The 18,826-nt window shown below is 31.9% G+C and overlaps 1 protein-coding gene across 1 annotated transcript; it reads right to left on the bottom strand.

Annotated features, from left to right (window-relative positions):
* Positions 1-9,930: 9,930 nt before the first annotated feature.
* LOC107887889 (uncharacterized) lies at positions 9,931-10,497 on the bottom strand. Its single transcript, XM_016812107.1, has one exon. It carries the CDS (start codon positions 10,495-10,497, stop codon positions 9,931-9,933), a length of 567 nt encoding a protein of 188 aa, XP_016667596.1.
* Positions 10,498-18,826: the final 8,329 nt, after the last annotated feature.

The following is an 18,826-nucleotide window of genomic DNA, read 5'->3' as shown; positions in this document are numbered from 1 at the left end:
TAGTGTTGTAGTTAGTACTGATGGTTCGTCGGGTTGATCTGGATAGCCATTTTGTGCACATTGTGAGCGTAGGCATTCTGGTGAGTGGTGTAAGTTGACAAGAGGTTGTTTTAAGTGTGGTTCAAAGGAACATTTTTTGAGGGATTGCTCGAATAGAGTAGAGGTTTCATAAACTCAGAGTTCTGCACAAGCCTCTGCGCCTACTAGAGGCCGTGGTCGTGGTAGAGGTAATGGGAGATCGGTTGGGCTGCGAATTGTTGCTCATACTGTTACTATACAGGTTGAGTCTAGGGGTCTAGCTTGGGTTTATGATATTAGCCAGCTACATGATCAAGATCTAAATATCAAGATTATGGGTATTTTGTCTTGTGATAAATTCTTTTATTCTCGTTGGTAGATTTAGGTTCTACACCTTCATAAATTTTAAGTGATTTAGCTAATAAGTAGAGAATCTCGATAGGGACTAGTAAATTAGGAAAAAGAGGTTACGAGTTCTTTAGACGAGAGTGTCATAGTCAGTAGAGGAAACTGTTAGCAAAATTACCATCGAATAGTTTGTGGTATTGAATAGAGTCATTAAGGAAAGTAGTTGGAAGATAGGGAGAATAGGAACCAGAGTGCGCAGTGAAAGTGTGATGATCAGTTTAGAAGTAGAAGTAGCAAATTTTGTGATTAAGCAAGTAACGTGTTAGCCAGAAATTTCAAGGACAAAAATCTTTTTAGAGAAGGAGAATTGTAACACCCAAAATAGGGCTTAGGAGTTTTAAGGGTATTTTAGTAATTTTAGCCTTAGAGCGTTCAGAATTTTGCGACATATCTTACTGATAATGTTTTCAACTATGATTTTTAGAAAATTAAATCAATTTTTGAAAATGGTATTTAAAAGATTATTAATTTTGAAACAAGGATTGCATATGACTAAGGGATTTAGTCGCTCTTGTTATTCATAATCTCAATCTCAATTGAATAAATTATTTGAAGAACACGATCAACTTGAAAGAGAAAAGAATTGAATAATCGTGGATTGAATATCGAATGAGGAATGGAGTAGCAAATCACTTGATTGAAGTACAGAAATAAATCGAATGCAAAGGAAAATCAACTGAAATACTTGAATAATATAAATAAACTTTTGAATCAAAATTGATTTCAAGAGGCAAAAGAAAATAGTTATGAAAAGCCGAAAAAAATAATTTAAATCTACTATTAAACTACTATGGCTTTTGAAGGAGTCTTGGATGACTTGGTTACATCAATCTCTTGATGTATTATTTATATAAGTGTTAGCAGCCCAAATTAGGTCTTTGGCATGTCCTAAGTATTCGTATAAAGTTGATTGCGCGAACGAAAATAACCTAGAATTACTTGGGTAGGACGTCGACCTGTGTCGCACCACACAATGTCTGTGGCGTGACACGACACCCAAAATTTACCCTGTGTCATTCTTTTTTGCTTTGACATCTCGGGAAGCTTGTGCATCACTCATACTTTGCTTCCACATCAATTGGGCCTTTATATCTTCATCCTACACACTCAATTAAGCATATTAGCACAACCTAAGCCTGTGTTGGCCTATTGGGTCGCAACACTTATAAAATATGTTAAAAAATACTTATTTTACTAATATTTAATCCTAAGGCCTAAGTAATAAAAACATAATATTAAGTCCTAAATTGCATAGAAAGAAAGATCATTAAGTGTGGAATTGACCGAAATTGACTACTACCTTAGATGACAGGTCCGAAGGGCACTTATTATCAAGAACAATTTTAAGTTTCTCATAGCTGAGGACAATCATCATGTGCCTTTTTCATTCCTTATAGTTATATCTGTTTAGTTTGTTTTCAGTGAGTATGTTTAATAAAAGATGATAACATTTTCGAATTGAAAATAAAACATTCATAAATTAATATCTCTGTATTAAGCAAATGTTTGAAAATTTTTTGCAACATTACGATATGCATTAAGATGACACATGTGTCTTAAATTAAACCTTGAAATCATTTGTAAGCTATTGTAACAATAATTCCTACACCAATTAAATCAAGCCACCGTGGGTGATTATGATCAATTAGTAAGAACATGAATTTCCATCCAATTAGCACATGAACCTAATTCCTTAGGCATTCACATGTACAAATAATCATGTAACACTTTTCCATCTTTCTAAATTAAGTAGAGCTCCATAAGGAGTTACTTAACTAGAAGATATTGAAGATATTGAGTGTATAACCATCAACTTAACACCTATCGTATCATGCACCACAAATGAATCATCATGGGACAATCTCATCGAGTAGTATTCTGTGAATAGTTGTCCTCTTTGAAGACATAACTTCTTGCTATATCATATGATAATACCCACCACAGAGGCCGATCCAATTATCATAAGATTTGAAGAGAGTTCTACTTACTTTCAGGAATTCTCTTTAGTGAGATCTACATGACAATCCTATTGTGAGGTAGTTAAATTGTCATGCCATCACAAGAGACCATTGATGAAGCCTGTAGGTCTTGCTTAGGGACATTCTCTCACTCAATATTTTAAAAAACATGCAAGTTTTTAATGTTCATTTTCAATCATGAATGATCAATATATGCATGACATGTACATGTGACATTCTTATCTCATATATGCACGAACATACATTTGCAGTCATATAAATATCATCATGCTCATCTCATAAAAATAAAAGCATAAAATTAAATGACTTTGACCAGCCAAAGTTTCCATGATTCCGGTTGCCTCTCGACGCGTGACACGCAAACGTTGGAACTGAGAAAAATAAACACTAAAACAATAATCAATCAAATACTAATCGTGGTATCTACAAGTGTGATAGGTTAGTTGTAATATTTATAGTGTCCAATGGAATATCGGAGTACTCTAAGGGTCGAACCTAAAAGAGCCAGTGATTTAATGATTTCTATTCGACAAGCATGCAAGAAAGGAGTCTAGCTGTAACACCCCTCTAACCCTAAATCATCGCCGGAACAGGGTTACGAGACATTATCAGACAATCAGGCAATAAACGATTAATATTTAAATAATTATTGAACATATTATAATACAATCATAAATTCATATAAAACTTTTTCTAATTGACTCTTTTTTTTAAAAAAAATTCAATATAACCCCTTTATAAATATTTAACCTTTCCTGCAAATTTCAAATTACAACCAAACCAATTCTAGTATTTCAACCAATGCATTTATATACTCAAATATACTTAAATCATACTTGACATATTGACTTAACAACTTAATTAATGAAAACCTTATTATCATTTCTAATTAGCTTATAAAACTATTCAGACCATTTCAATTCAATACCAATGGCATAAATAATTTTTACCATTTCACTAATTTAATTATCAAAACACCAAATACCTTTCTTTACAACAAAAATTTATATAACATACCAAAATAACCATTATAATCCCTATGTACATGCCACTTTCACTTAAAGGAAGAAAACATTACCAAAATCTTGATGCTGGAGTCGGGATCGTTTGGATGCTGGACCGAGACACTGGACTCCTATGAACTTGCGCACAAAAACAACTGTACGCTGAGCATTCCTTACTCAGTGGTATTACCATAATTCGAATTATAATAGCAATAAAGAATTATAATTACCAAGAATGTAACTATCCAATTTCTCAAATATCAATTCATTCTTAAATTTTCTTTAATTAACAATAACAATACAATTTTTGGCTATTCTTTAATTTCCATCACATATCACATGTAACAATTTCAATCACTACATGAACATTAAGTTCATGCCTTTCATTTTCAATCTCAATTTCAATCCATAATTCAACTTTCTCATTTCTTTCAATATTTTCAATAATATAATCAATCAAGTTATTTTAAGTTTCTCATTTCAATTGCTCACCCTATTAACAAACCCGGAATTTGACGGATAGACAGATTCCAACCCAAACACACCAGTACAGCACATTGTGCCTCAAAACGGCACATAGTACCTGATCAGTATACGACACATAAGTGCTTGAAATGAAACACGAGGTGCCTAAAATGCGACACATAAAGTGCCTGATCAGTAAAACCGATAAATCCCGTACTCTTCCAAATCTTATGGCATGCCAATTATATTCGACTCAGCCCGACTAGTTAATAGGGTATTCCATATTACTTTTCAATTTCAATTTCATTCTTAATTTAATTATAACTCAATTCAATATACTTTTTATTTCAATCCACATACAATTCAATTTCAATACATATTCATCATTCAACTCAATTCTCATTCAATTCAACAATAACACTTACCTTATAATTTACTTACCATATACATAAATTAATTTAACATTTAATGAATAAATAAATAATTTGAATTTTAGTAATACAAACTCGAATTTTGCAGTTACTCCTCGATGACCTTGTCCTTCCCTTTTTGTGCCGATACCTCGAATTCTTTATTAGCTACGAAAATTAAGTAATTATACTATTAATTACAGCACAAATTTTACAATAATAATTGAATTTCTATTTAATTTCTTCCTTATTCTCAATTTGATCCTAACTAAGTTCACTTACTTTCTGAACTCAACTTATACTTTATTTCTATTCAAATTTTGACCAAACTCAAATTTAACTGTTAAATTTTCAGCATAAATCCCTAATTTTAAATTTTTCTCAATTTAGTCCCACAACACAAAACTTATAGTTTCATTTACAATTTAATCCCTTTATCAAATCTAACTTGAAATTCATTCAATTAAATCTCTAATTCAACAATTTGTCCAACATGAACCATGCTTAAAAACTTATAAACTTCCAAAACTTCAACTTATTTTCAACAAATCTTTGTTTTAAAGCTTCTAAATCATTAAAATTAAATAAAAAAAAGGGCTTAATTGACTTACCAATAAAAGCTTTAAACCTTAAACCTTTAGTTTTTCCTTTTTCTTTTCTTTTTTTCTTTTTCCTGCTCTATTTCTAATGCCTCTGTTTGTTTTTTCTTTGTTTTTTTTGGTTTATGTACTTTATCTTATAATAATATAATATATAATAATTATTTAATAACAAATATCTTTTAGCTTAAATTATAAGTAATTATATATTTATTTTACATTTGTACTAATAATTTTATTACAATTGTCATTATTTAATTTGTTTATCAAACAAAAATCTTATAATTTAATTATTTAATTAATAAATATTTTTAACTTACTAATAATAATTAATAACTATCTATTTTTCAATTTAAATATAAATATTACAAATGTATATTTTTTATTTATACACTTGTAATAAATCATCTCCATCCACTTGTCTTCATTTTATTTCATCATATAATATTTCATCATCCTATAAAAATCTCATAATATAATTATATAAATTATATATAATTAATTAATAATAAAAATGATACACTATAATAAATATCTATTTAATAACAAGTATAAATACTATAATTGTACGCATATATTTTTGTATATTTGTACAATATCTTCACCATCCATTTGGCAAATTTTTAATTTATTTATCATACAATTGTCTTTATTTTATTTATTTCCTATAATATAACATGTTAACTTTAATTAATATAATTTATAATGTTTTAATTAAATAATATTTTTATAATATAAATAAAAAAATCTAAGATTTTTTCATGCATTGCCGCCTCATCTTAAGCAATTGGCTTATTTACCTATTTAGTCCCTCTTATTTTCTTTTACTTTATAATTAAACTTTACACCTTATTTAATTTAGTCATTTTACTAATTACTCTAAATTAAGCTAAATTCACCTAATTTAAACCTAATTAAACACATCACTAGACTCATAAATATTTCTAATAATTATTTTTGAACTCGATTTATTAAGACGGAGGCTCGATATTGCACTTTTTCGATACCCTAAATTTTAGGCCATTACATTTCTTCCCCCCTTAATAAAATTCGTCCTCGAAATTTACCTGAGAGGAGATGAAGATATTGAGCTCTCATTGTTTCTTCTGGTTCCCAAGTTGCTTTTTCCACCTTATGATTTCTCCATAGCACTTTTACTAGAGGAACCCGTTTGTTTCTCAACTCCTTTACTTCTCTAGCTAATATTTGCACTGGCTCTTCTTTATAAGATAGATCCGGTCGAATTTCAATGTCTTTAGTGGAGATGATATGTGAAGGATCCGACCTATATCTCCGAAGCATAAAAACATGGAAAACATCGTGAATCTTTTGTAACTCTGAAGGCAAAGCTAATCGGTAGGCAATCGGTCCAATTCTTTCCACTATTTCATACGGCCCAATAAAACATGGACTCAATTTACCTTTCTGACCAAATCTCAAGACTTTCTTCCACGGAGAAACTTTAAGAAATACCTTGTCTCCAACTGAATATTCAATGTCTCGTCATTTTAAATTAGCATAAGACTTTTGTCTGTCGAAAGCTGCCTTCAATCTATCTTTGATCTTTTTAACTGTTTCCTCTGTTTCTTGAATTAATTCTAGCCCAATCAGTTTTCTTTCATTCAATTCTGTCCAACATACCAGTGATCTACACCTTCGACCATATAGTGCTTCATACAGGGCCATTTGTATACTAGATTGAAAACTATTATTGTAGACAAATTCAGCTAATGTCAAATAATATTCCCAACCTAATTCAAAATCAATGATACAAGCTCGAAGCATATCTTCTAATATCTGAATTACCCGTTCAGATTGTCCATCTATTTGTGGATGAAAGGCTGTACTAAAGTTAAGTCGAGTACCCAATGATTCATGTAGCTGTCTCCAAAATCTCGATGTGAACCGAGGATTTTGATCCGAAATTATTAACATCAAAATACCGTGCAATCTAACAATTTCTTGGATATACACTTTTGCGAGCTTCTGCAATGACTGCTATAAAGTGAGCGGACTTGGTAAGTCGATCAACTATCACCCAAATAACATTCTTTTTGCTCGCCGACAGTGGAAATCCCGTAACAAAATCTATCGTGATGCGATCCCATTTCCATTCGAAAATATTAATAGGCTAAGGTAATCCAGTAGGAACTTGATGTTTTGCCTTTACTCGCTGACAAGTTAAACATTTACTCACAAATTCAACTATATCTCTTTTCATCCCTGACCACCAATATAGTTCTCGTAAATCACGACACATCTTCGTGCCTCCGGGGTGTAAAGCAAATGGACTGTCGTGAGGTTCTTGAAGAATCAATTTCTTCAACTCAAAATTAGTTGGAACACAAATCTGATTTTGATATATCCACAATCATCGATACTAAAGTTCTCTGTTGTACCATTCTATACCATTTCTCTTTTCTTCAACAAATTATCGTCTTCCAACTATGTTGATCCGATCTGATCAAACATTATCGGCTTTACTCTCAACTCAGCCAAAAGACTCCCATCATCACTGATTTTAAGTCGTGCAAACATCGCTCTCAATTCAATTGCAGCTTTCCTACTTGTGCATCAACTACAACATTAGCTTTTCCCGGATGATAATATATAACACAATCATAATGTTTTAAGAGCTCTATCCACCGTCTTTGTCTCAAGTTTAATTCTTTCTGAGAAAGAAGATACTTTAAACTTTTACGATCAGTATAGATGTAGCATTTTTTACCATAAAGATAATGTCTCCAAAATTTTAAAGCAAAAATCATAACTGCTAGCTCAAGATCATAAGTCCGATAATTTCTCTCGTGTGGTTTCAATTGACGAGATGCATAGGCTATTACCTTTCCGTCCTGCATCAGTACACAACCCAGACCTTTCAAAGAAGCATCATTATACACTACAAAATCTTTCCTCAACTCTAGTAATGTTAGAACTGGTGCCTCTGTTAACATTTGCTTCAACTTTTCAAAACTTTCTTGGCACTGATCATTCTACACAAATGATACATTCTTTTGTAGTAGCTTGGTCACCGATAATGCTATCTTCGAAAATCTATTCACAAATCTTCTGTAATACCTAGCTAAACCAAGAAAACTATGTACATCAGATACATTCTTTGATTCTTTCCACTGAATAATTGCTTCAATCTTTTTCGATCAACTCTGATTCCATCTACTGATACCACATGTCCCAAAAATACAACCTCCGACAACCAAAACTCATATTTGATGAGTTTTCCATACAACTGCTTCTTTTATAATATCTGTAGTACAATCCTGAGATGATGATCATGCTCTAACTCTAACTTTGAATAAACCAGTATATCATCAATAAAAACTACTACAAACTAGTCTAAATACGGTTGAAAGATACGATTCATGAGATCCATAAAAATAGCTAGAGCATTTATCAACCCGAATGGCAGTACTAAGAACTCATAGTGGCCATACCTCGTACAGAAAGATGTATTCGGTACATCACTTTCTTTTACCTTCAACTGATAGTAACCTGACCTTAAGTCAATCTTCGAGAATACAGAAGCTCCTCTCAACTGATCAAACAAATCATCGATACGAGGCAGTGGATATTTGTTTTTAATTGTCACCTTATTCAGCTGTCGATAATCAATACAAAGTCACATCGAGCCATCCTTCTTTTTAACAAATAATATCGGAGCTCCCCACAGTGATATGCTCGGTCGGATAAAACCAAGATCTAATAAGTCTTGCAACTGTATCTTCAGCTCTTTCAACTCTATAGGTGACATTGATATGGAGGTATAGATGTTGGAGCTGTACCTGAGTAAACCTTTATTGCAAATTCAACCTCTCTATCTGGCGGTAAGCCAGTAGTTCTTCGGGAAATACATTAGGAAACTTGCAAACTGTCCGAATTTTTTACTGCACTGGCTTCCAACTGAATCTAAATTAATAACATGTGCCAAATATGCTGAACAACCCTGTTGAAGTAATTTACTAGCCTTTATTACTGAAATAATATGTGCCGGCCCACTAGTATGAACACCATTTACTTCAATTCCATCTCCACCTTCTGTCAGAATACTGAATTTATTTTTATAATAGTAAAAAATTACTCCATATTTAGATAACCAATCCATCCCCAGTATTATATCAAAATCTCCAAATGGCATAATCAACAAGTCAACAGGGAAAGTTTTATTCTGTATAGTCAACGGGCATCTCGAACATACTTGATTTACTAAAATTGTTTGCCCCAATAGACTCAACACCTCTATAGACACTCTAGACATCTTATATTTTAATTTCCCCAATTCAACTAGTTTTGAATTTATATAGGAGTGTGAAGATCCGAGATCAATCAAAGCATAAACAGGCTCAGAATACAATAAAAATATTCCTGTTACTACGTCGTGGGCATTGCCTTCTTCACGAGTTCTGACCACATAGGCTATGGTTGGTATTTTGGCCTCGGATTGCTAGGTAGCAATGTCACTGCTCCTTCGAACACCTTCTCTCTAGATACCAAACCACCTCTGCCCAAACCTCTGCCTCGAGCAGTAGACACTGATCTTTGTGATGTGGCAGGAGTAACATTTTTATTCTTTGGACAATCTTTAACAAAGTGCTTTGTCGACCCACAATGGAAGTAGCCTTTAGTCGCTTTCCAACATTCACCTAAATGTTTCTTCCCACAATATCCGTATTCTGAAATTTCTGCATCTCGGGGTGGACCTCTTACACTACCAGTAGATACCGTCGTCTGTTTTCTCCGGCTTCTACCACCTCTGTCTAATCTAAAACTGGATCTCCATCCACCTTGAGATTCTTTTAATCTTTTTGGCTGCGGATTTAAGCTGGTAGTTCTCTCATGTTTCCCAGTTAGTCTGACACTTTCAGTCTTTTTATCGAGGCCCAACACTTGCTCTACCATTTTGGCACGCTCAATCAAATCTACAAACTCAGTAATACGGTGAGATACCAACTGTACCTTAATCTCCTCATGCAATCCCCATAAAAATCTTTTACAACTATATGCTTCGGTTGGAATAAACTTAGAGGCATATCTACTGAGTCTTGAAAACTCTCTCATAATCTATAACTGACAAGTCACCCTGTTGCAGCATTAAAAACTCTTGCTTCTTGTCTTTGATATAAATTTCTTCGATATATTTCTTTTGAAATTCTTTCTGAAATAGGTCCCATATTATCTTCTTCTCCGATAAATGTCGAACCACTGATTCCCACCATAAATAAGCTTCCCCTTGTAGCAACGATACAACACAAATTAAACACTCCCGGGGGGTACAGTCCAATTGCTGTAAAATTCTTTTAGTTGACTCCATCCAATTTTCAGTTACGGATGGGTCGACTCCCTTCAGACCCATAAATTCAGTAGCACCATATTTTCTCAATTCTTTTATCAGGGCCCATCTCTGAGTTTGCGTTGAAGTCGTAGCAGGAGAAGTCCTCGCTACTCTTTGCAAAGCATCAACAATCACTTGTAATATATCATATACATCTCTATCATTTCTTCTATTAACTCTAGGGGGTGAATTTCTTACTGGATTTATGCTAAGTGTAACTGACTCCGTTTCATCTAATTCATACGACTCTTCGTCTCCAATATACATTTCTTGATCAGTATTGTTTATTCTTTCAACTAATATCTTTAATTTATAAAATAGAAACAACGAATAGGTCAGCATCCAAAATCCCGACTCAATTTCAACTCAACAGTGGCATGTATTTCTACACTCAGTTTCGAGCCCGATTTAGCCCGAGAATCAACTAAACCTGATAGCTCTGATACCAACAACTGTAACACCACTCTAACCTTAATCTGTCACCGAAACAAGGTTACGAGGCATTACTGGACAATCAGACAATTTACGATTAATATTCAAATAATTATCTAACATATTATAATACAATCATAAATTCATATAAAACTTTTTCTACTTGACTATTTTTAAAAAAAAAATTCAACATAACCCCTTTATAAATATTTAACCTTCCCTACAAATTTCAAATTGCAACCAAACCAATTCTAGTATTTCAACCAATGCATTTATATACTCAAATATACTTAAATCATACTTGACATATTGACTTAACAACTTAATTAATAAAAACCCTATTATCATTTCTAATTAGCTTATAAAACTATTCAAACCATTTCAATTCGATACTAATGCCATAAACAATTTTTACCATTTCACTAATTTAATTATCAAAACACCAAATACCTTTCTTTATAACAAATTTTATATAACATACCAAAATAACCATTATAATCCCTATGTACATGCCACTTTCACTTAAAGGAAGAAAACATCACCAAAATCTTGATATTAGAGTCAGGATCGTTTGGATGCTGGACCAGGACACTACACTCCTATTAACCTGTGCACGGAAACAATAACATAATATATAATAATTATTTAATAACAAATATATTTTAGCTTAAATTATAAGTAATTATATATTTATTTTACATTTGTACTAATAATTTTATTACAATTGTCATTATGTAATTTGTTTATTAAACAAAAATCTTATAATTTAATTATTTAATTAATAAATATCTTTAACTTAGTAATAATTAATAAATATCTATTTTTCAATTTAAATATAAATATTACAAATGTATATATTTTATTTATACACTTGTAATAAATCATCATCATCCACTTGTCTTCATTTTATTTCATCATATAATATTTCATCATCCTATAAAAATCTCATAATATAATTAATATAAATTATAATTTAATAAATTAATAATAATAATAATAATAATAATAAATATCTATTTAATAACAAGTATAAATACTATAATTGTACACATATATTTTTGTACATTTGTACAATATCTTCACCATCCATTTGGCAAATTTTTAATTCATTTATCATACAATTGTCTTTATTTTATTTATTTCCTATAATATAATATCTTAAATTTAATTAATATAATTTATAATGTTTTGATTAAATAATATTTTTATAATATAAATAAAAAAAATCTAAGATTTTTCCATGCATTGCCGCGTCATCTTAAGCAATTGGCTTATTTACCTATTTAGTCCCTTTTATTTTCTTTTACTTTATAATTAAACTTTACACCTTATTTAATTTAGTCCTTTTCACTAATTACTCTAAATTAAGCTAAATTCACCTAATTTAAATCTAATTAAACACATCACTAGACTCATAAATATTTTTAATAATTATTTTTGAACTCAATTTACTAAGACGGAGGCCTGATATTGCACTTTTTCAATGCCCGTGAATTTTGGGTCATTACACTAGCTAGCTACTCAATAACTTCTATATTACAAAAAGTCATGCAAAAGGTCAAATACACTAATTAACCACCTAAAAATGGAAAGGGACTAAATTCTAAACTAAGCAAAGTATAAAACTAACAAATACGATAACATACAATGGTTGGTTGATTTTTATGTTGTTAGTTAACCTTTGAATTAGGGATCTAAACTACTTAAACTCCTAAATTGGTTCCATTTTACCTATTGGCCTCAACTTTACTAACTTAGACAAATTAGTTCGGTTTATCTTTCAACCTCACCAACTAATCCCAAACTAACAAATTGGTGCTCGATAAGATCTCCTCTCAGTCTCACTTATCTTGAATTTCCCTTAAGGGCATCAATCCTAAGTTTTCAAGTGTATTCAATTTACTTTAGTTTTTACGATTTAGTCCTTGTACCAAAAACTAACTAAATGACACTTCCATCAACCAACCACCTAAGGTTTAGCTAGTCCTACTCATGAAAGCATTAACTTAAAGAGAAGTGAATAAAACCCCAAGATTTCCTGCAAAAGCTTGGAGAGTACAACAATGGAAGTAAGATGGATGAATAAAAATACTAAAGCTATGGTTTTTAACAAGTGAAAAGAAAGAAAAGTTGACTGATATTAAACAAGGACTAAAATGTGATTACAAAAGATTTTAAGGTGATGAACATATAAATAAACCTAAGCTATAATAAAAAATAACTTAATTGACTAAGAAAATACAAGGAAAATAAGGAAGTTGAAAAAAAAAACTAAATCCTACATCTGTGGAGAAGAAAACTACCCTAAACCTAAAATAAAAGATGAAAGAAACTCTAAACTAAAAAGCTCTCCCCTCTCTTCTCAGCCAAAAATGGCTTTTAATTTCTGATTACAACCCAAAATTTTAGATCAAATTACCGCTGGACGTCTAATTTTTTGGGGGGACATGTTGGACAAAGACTACCCCTATAGTCATTTTTTGTCTGCCTCGTCAGGGATATAGCTATATCCATGGTCTAGTATCATGATATCCTCATCAGTCTGGACTTGGGGGGATCCCTTGGGAGTTGGATATCGTGATATCACTATGAAGGACCTTAATCATCTTCAATTCAACACTGTCTAGGGTATCACTGTTAGAGTTTGCCCAAACTAATCATGAGGTGATTGTAATTACATACTTGTTTTACCTTTTTTGTTAATATAAGGTAATGCCATTGTTATTTCAGTTTCTTTTTATGTGTGTATAAATAAACTGATTAATAATAAAGTCCTAAGAATAATATAATTATTCTTAAAAGATACTTAGTTAAGTATTATTGTGGGTTTGGACATTAATAGTGTATTGAGACTAATGTGTAGTTGATTAATGAAAAAATGTTGTCATTGACATAGAGATGTCAAAATTAATACATAAGTATGTGTTAGGGAACAACTTATTAGACTGACCTGCTGTGAGTATGTTTGTTGGATTATTATGTAATAGTCACAAACATTACTCATATTGATAACTATGTATATGGTCCTCAGACTTGAGTTCATCATTGTTCGAACATCGTGAGTCATATATTTTGATACTGTCAAACATCTACCATAACAGATTGTACTATAAAGACTGATGCTAGATATACCACAATCTTTGTAATGGGATATGATCAAGATATGATTTATCTCCCTACATAACGGGAGTAGTATCTTGGGTCACTTAATGGAGTGAGACTAGAAATGCATAGCCATGCTCAAATAAGTTGATATGAGATATCACACTTATTTGTTTATTGTAGTCTACTCACAATATCAAGAAATATGGGATTGGACTATACAAGTTTGACTATACCAGAACTTGTATCCAATCTTGATATAAAGGATAAAAGGATATAATACATGAAAAGTTTATCATAGAAAGGTTATGTCGAATCACGAGTTCTTGTAACTTGGGTAGCAATGATGCATTAATAGATGTCACTCATTACTTGTAACATTAGAAATGTTCTAGTATTACTGCTAACGTTACAAGAACATATAGGATCATACCCTATGGTTAAAGAAAACATACTTTACGCAAATACGTTGGGCGTATACCTTCCTACATACATCTTTGGCAGATTGTATCACCTGGCAGATAGTATTGAATGGCAGATAGTATCATTTGGTGAATAATATTGCCTTACGGATGGTATCGCCTAGCGAATACGATTCACAACTAATTTTTAGAGTTAATATTTATGGAAGTTAATATTTTTTGGAAAGAATATAAAATTTTAATACCTTTGATGATTTTCTCTAAAAGTAAAAGAATTATTCCATTTTTATTATAGGTGATTAATAAAAAGAAAAAAGGTCCTTGATGATACATAGAGGTAGTAAGAAAAATTAAAAGGCTCTAGCAGCCTTTTTGAATTCTCTCTGAAAAAGTTCAAAGAGTTTTGTTGTTCGTGCTTGACTGGGTGGACTACGTAGGGGCCAAGACGATCTTGTTATGGCTTGGAATCGAAACCCTGAAGGAAATCAGATTCCTAAAGGTATATTTCCAATCTTGTTTGAACTCGATTCATAATTCGTACATAGATCCTTGGTTGATTATGTAACACCCTTTACCTGTATTAAACACTGGAATAAGGTTAAGGAGCATTATTTGACTTATAACACATTTAAACCTACATTTCACATACAATTTTCAATTTCATATAATCATCATTCAACAACGATCACATTGTCCTTAATACGAGCCTGCAAGGCCCTAACATGCATTCGAGAAGGTTCAAGACTAAACTGAAAACTCAGGAAATTTGTACAAAACATAAAATATTTTTCAAACTACAGGGGACACACGCCCATATGGCCCGGCCGTGTGTCACACACGGCCAAAGACACACCCATGTCATAGGCTGTGTGGACATTTGAAATGAGATCACATGGTCGTGTCTCAGCTCGTGTTTGACCCCGTGTAACTCTCTGACTTGGGTCACATGGCCAACACACACACTCATGTGGCTAGCCTCTGTGCCCTAAGAAATGGCCACACACACCCGTGTGCCAAGCCATGTGCTATTTTGTGCCAAAGGGTATATTGACTTATGCCACACGCCCAAGTCACACGCCCGTGTAGGGCATACTAACTTGATTTTTATTTCAACACTAATGGACACACGACCGTGCAACTTGACCGTGTGTCACACACGGTTGAGACACACGCCCATGTGTCTACCCGTGTGGACTAAAATAGGCTATTTACCAAGCCATTTTGCCACCCAAATTTGTATACATCTACACTAAACCAAATGGAACCAAAACAAGACATAAATAGGCATTCAATCAACCTCAACCAAGCATCATTTATACCATTTCAATACCAAAAAATACAAGGCACACAATATCACAATATTTCATTCAATTTATACCAAATTATCAGATTCTTAAATCATCAATATGATTACATTTCAAACATGCGTTATTTTACCTATAATTCAAACATAACAAATTTTATATCTTAACCATTTAGTATTCCTAATTACCAATTAGCATCAAGCATCACATATCCATCAATAAACACATAACCAAAGCCATATGCACATATGAATACACAACCAAATCAATCAAATTAAGCCAACTCTCATGGCTATATACAAAACCAAAACATTAACATTTACAAGCCATTTCAAAATGACTAAATTCATTACCAAACTATACAAAATGACCACAATCCTATACATGCCATATACCAAAATTCTTAAGTTCAAAAGTAACATGGTGATAGTTGGATAGTGTGATAAAGTTTCTGATGATTCCCGAATCTGAGCTAGCTTTGATTTCACTATAAAACACAAAAAATAAACAAAGTAAGCTATAAAGCTTAGTAAGTTCATATAAAAATAAATTCAATTAACCACAAATATACAATTCAACCAATTGAATATAAACATATATCTCATATTAGTTAACGAACCTTTCATATATTCAAACATAAGATTTGATGTAAAATTCACAGCTTTCTTCGATTCAAAGCTCATACGATTCCTGTACATGCCTGTACAATCTAGTATTAAACTTATACTCAATCACATATCTAACATATATACCCATTGAACCATTCAGAATACTATCAAATACCTGAAAATCTCACACCCTAGGTGCCACATATATATAGCCGAAGCTATCTCAATCTCGTATCACATGTAATGCTGACACTAGAGCTATCAACGGGTCTGCTTACACAAGCTGACGGTTATAACAAAGCTACACGGTGCTGCTCACACAAGCTGACGAGTATCCGCAACACATGCCGGATAACTCAGCCGCCGGTAGGACGTACAGACCAGCACCCAAATAATACAACCCCTAATGACATGTCATTCATATCCTAATCTATTCCTAAGGTTCAATTGGGATTTCTCACTTGCAGAATCATCGTCAAACATGTCTGTAGAGTCGTACTCACAATTTATGCAACATCAAAGCATTTAAAATACAATTATAACAAAACTTATTACATACAAACTTACCTCGAACGTAAAAACGACGTAAAAAGCCAATTAATCTGAAACCTTGTTCTTTCCCCAATATAAATCCATATTTCACCTTTCTTGATCTAAATAATATCAAATTTAGCTTATTCAATTATCACTCTATTCAATTTAGTTCCAAAATACACATTAAGACGAATTTACACTTTTACAAATTTACACTTTTGTCCTTAACATTTTAATATTTTTACAATTTAGTCCTTATTTCATAAAATCACAAATTCATGCAATTCAACCAAAACCCATATTAGTCGGATTTCAATTAAGTCCCTAGCAAACCATATTTTTCATTTATTTCACAATTTAACCACAAAATTTACTCATTTCACAATTTAATCCCTAATTGGACATTTTACTAGAAATCACTTAACTAATGTTGTTTATTTAACAATAAGAATGCATTTTCTACCATTAAACATCAAAACACACAACCTTAAACCTTTAACATTTTTGCAAATTAGTCCTTAAACCTTAAACCAGATTAAGCTGCAACGATCTTAAAAATATATAAATCATTAAAAATGGGATAAAAAAACTTACTAATCAAGCTTCAAAATGACCGAACCCTAAATAGACAAAAATGGTTTCTTCTTCTTCAATATTCAGTTAGAGATGATGACTAAAAAGATGATATTGTGTTTTTATTTTATTTATTTAGTCTTTATTTAATTATTTACTATTATAACCTTTAATTAAACATTAAAAATCACTTAATATATGCCCATATATCTCTACCCACATTAACAATGGTTTAATTACCACATAAGGACCTCTAATTTAAGATTCCATAGCTATTAGACACCTTTAGCTAATAGAACTCAAATTTTACACTTTACGCGATTTAGTCATTTTTTTCAAATTGAACACTCAAATGATAAAATTTCTTAATGAAAATTTCACACAATCATTTAATCATACTATATACATTAAAATAATAATAAAATAATTTATTTGACTTCAAATTTGTGGTCTCAAAACCACTATTTCGATTTGACCAGAAACAGGCTGTTACAGATTATCACTGGATCAATTTTTCTGCTACACTACGGGGCATATCGGTGATCCAATAATCATGAATTCTATGCTTCAATGTTGCGATACCCTTTTTCTTGGTTATGTTTTGTCTCATATTTGGGCCTCCTCTAACGCCCTACAACACTTAACCAACCATTAGGTCCTCGAGGGCACATTTGGCCATTTTAGTTCTCAGAAGTAGTAAAAAAACAACATTTCATTTATTAAAGTAAAAAAAACTAAATAACAACATGACAATAACATTTGAATTTGCTTGGAAATAAGCTCGTACAGTGTAATGGGGAGCCTAAATTGAAATGTTAAAATACGACAGATCAGATTCCAACCTAGAAATATAAAATTTGCAAAATAACACAATTCACCCAAAGCATACTTTGGGTCTTGAATTTTGCAATCACAGACTTCTGCTGCAATACTGGTTTACATTTTTGTCATTGTTGTTTTTCCACTACCATTTTCGTGTTGCCATTGTTGGTCACCGTCAGACCACTTGACCAACTCCATTGGACCACCATTAGACCACTAACAACCTCCTGTTGTCTGAATATCATTAGTCACCTGCTAGTTTGGCTAGGTTAGGTTTGCGTCGTCTTGATTGGTTTGGATGCATCTCGATTTTTTGGGTTTCATTGAAAAATTTTAGGTTATCCATTTTTGGCTCACATATTTTATTCTAAATAAAAAAATAAAACCCTACGTGGAGATAATAGTCCACGATCTAAATGCCCAAGGTAATAATAAATTACATTTAAATTTCTAGGAATAAAAACTTTCGCAAAATTAATGTGTCATCCATAATAAAAAAAGATCATACATTCATTCGTAAACATTTCCTTAAACATGCATACAATTACAAGAATGCCACATCTTATCACATATAATCATACATGAAGAAGAGAGAATTTCGGTCTTGGTTTTGTAATACCCTATACTCGACCTGGTCACTGAGCTTGAGTAACAGGACTCTACACCACTGTCATAACATCACATGTTACACAACATCTTATTCGCATGCGAACGTCATCAAAATTGAACATTTATAAAAGTTCCAAGTCAAGAATACCCTAGGTGAGGTTAAATTTTACTAAGGATTATATGCTTACAT

The sequence above is a fragment of the Gossypium hirsutum genome, chromosome A10, assembly GCF_007990345.1.
Source record: "Gossypium hirsutum isolate 1008001.06 chromosome A10, Gossypium_hirsutum_v2.1, whole genome shotgun sequence".
In the NCBI taxonomy this organism is placed as follows: Eukaryota; Viridiplantae; Streptophyta; class Magnoliopsida; order Malvales; family Malvaceae; genus Gossypium; species Gossypium hirsutum.
The sequence above is the reverse complement of the archived record's forward strand: the minus strand, read 5'-3'. Positions and strand labels throughout refer to the sequence as shown.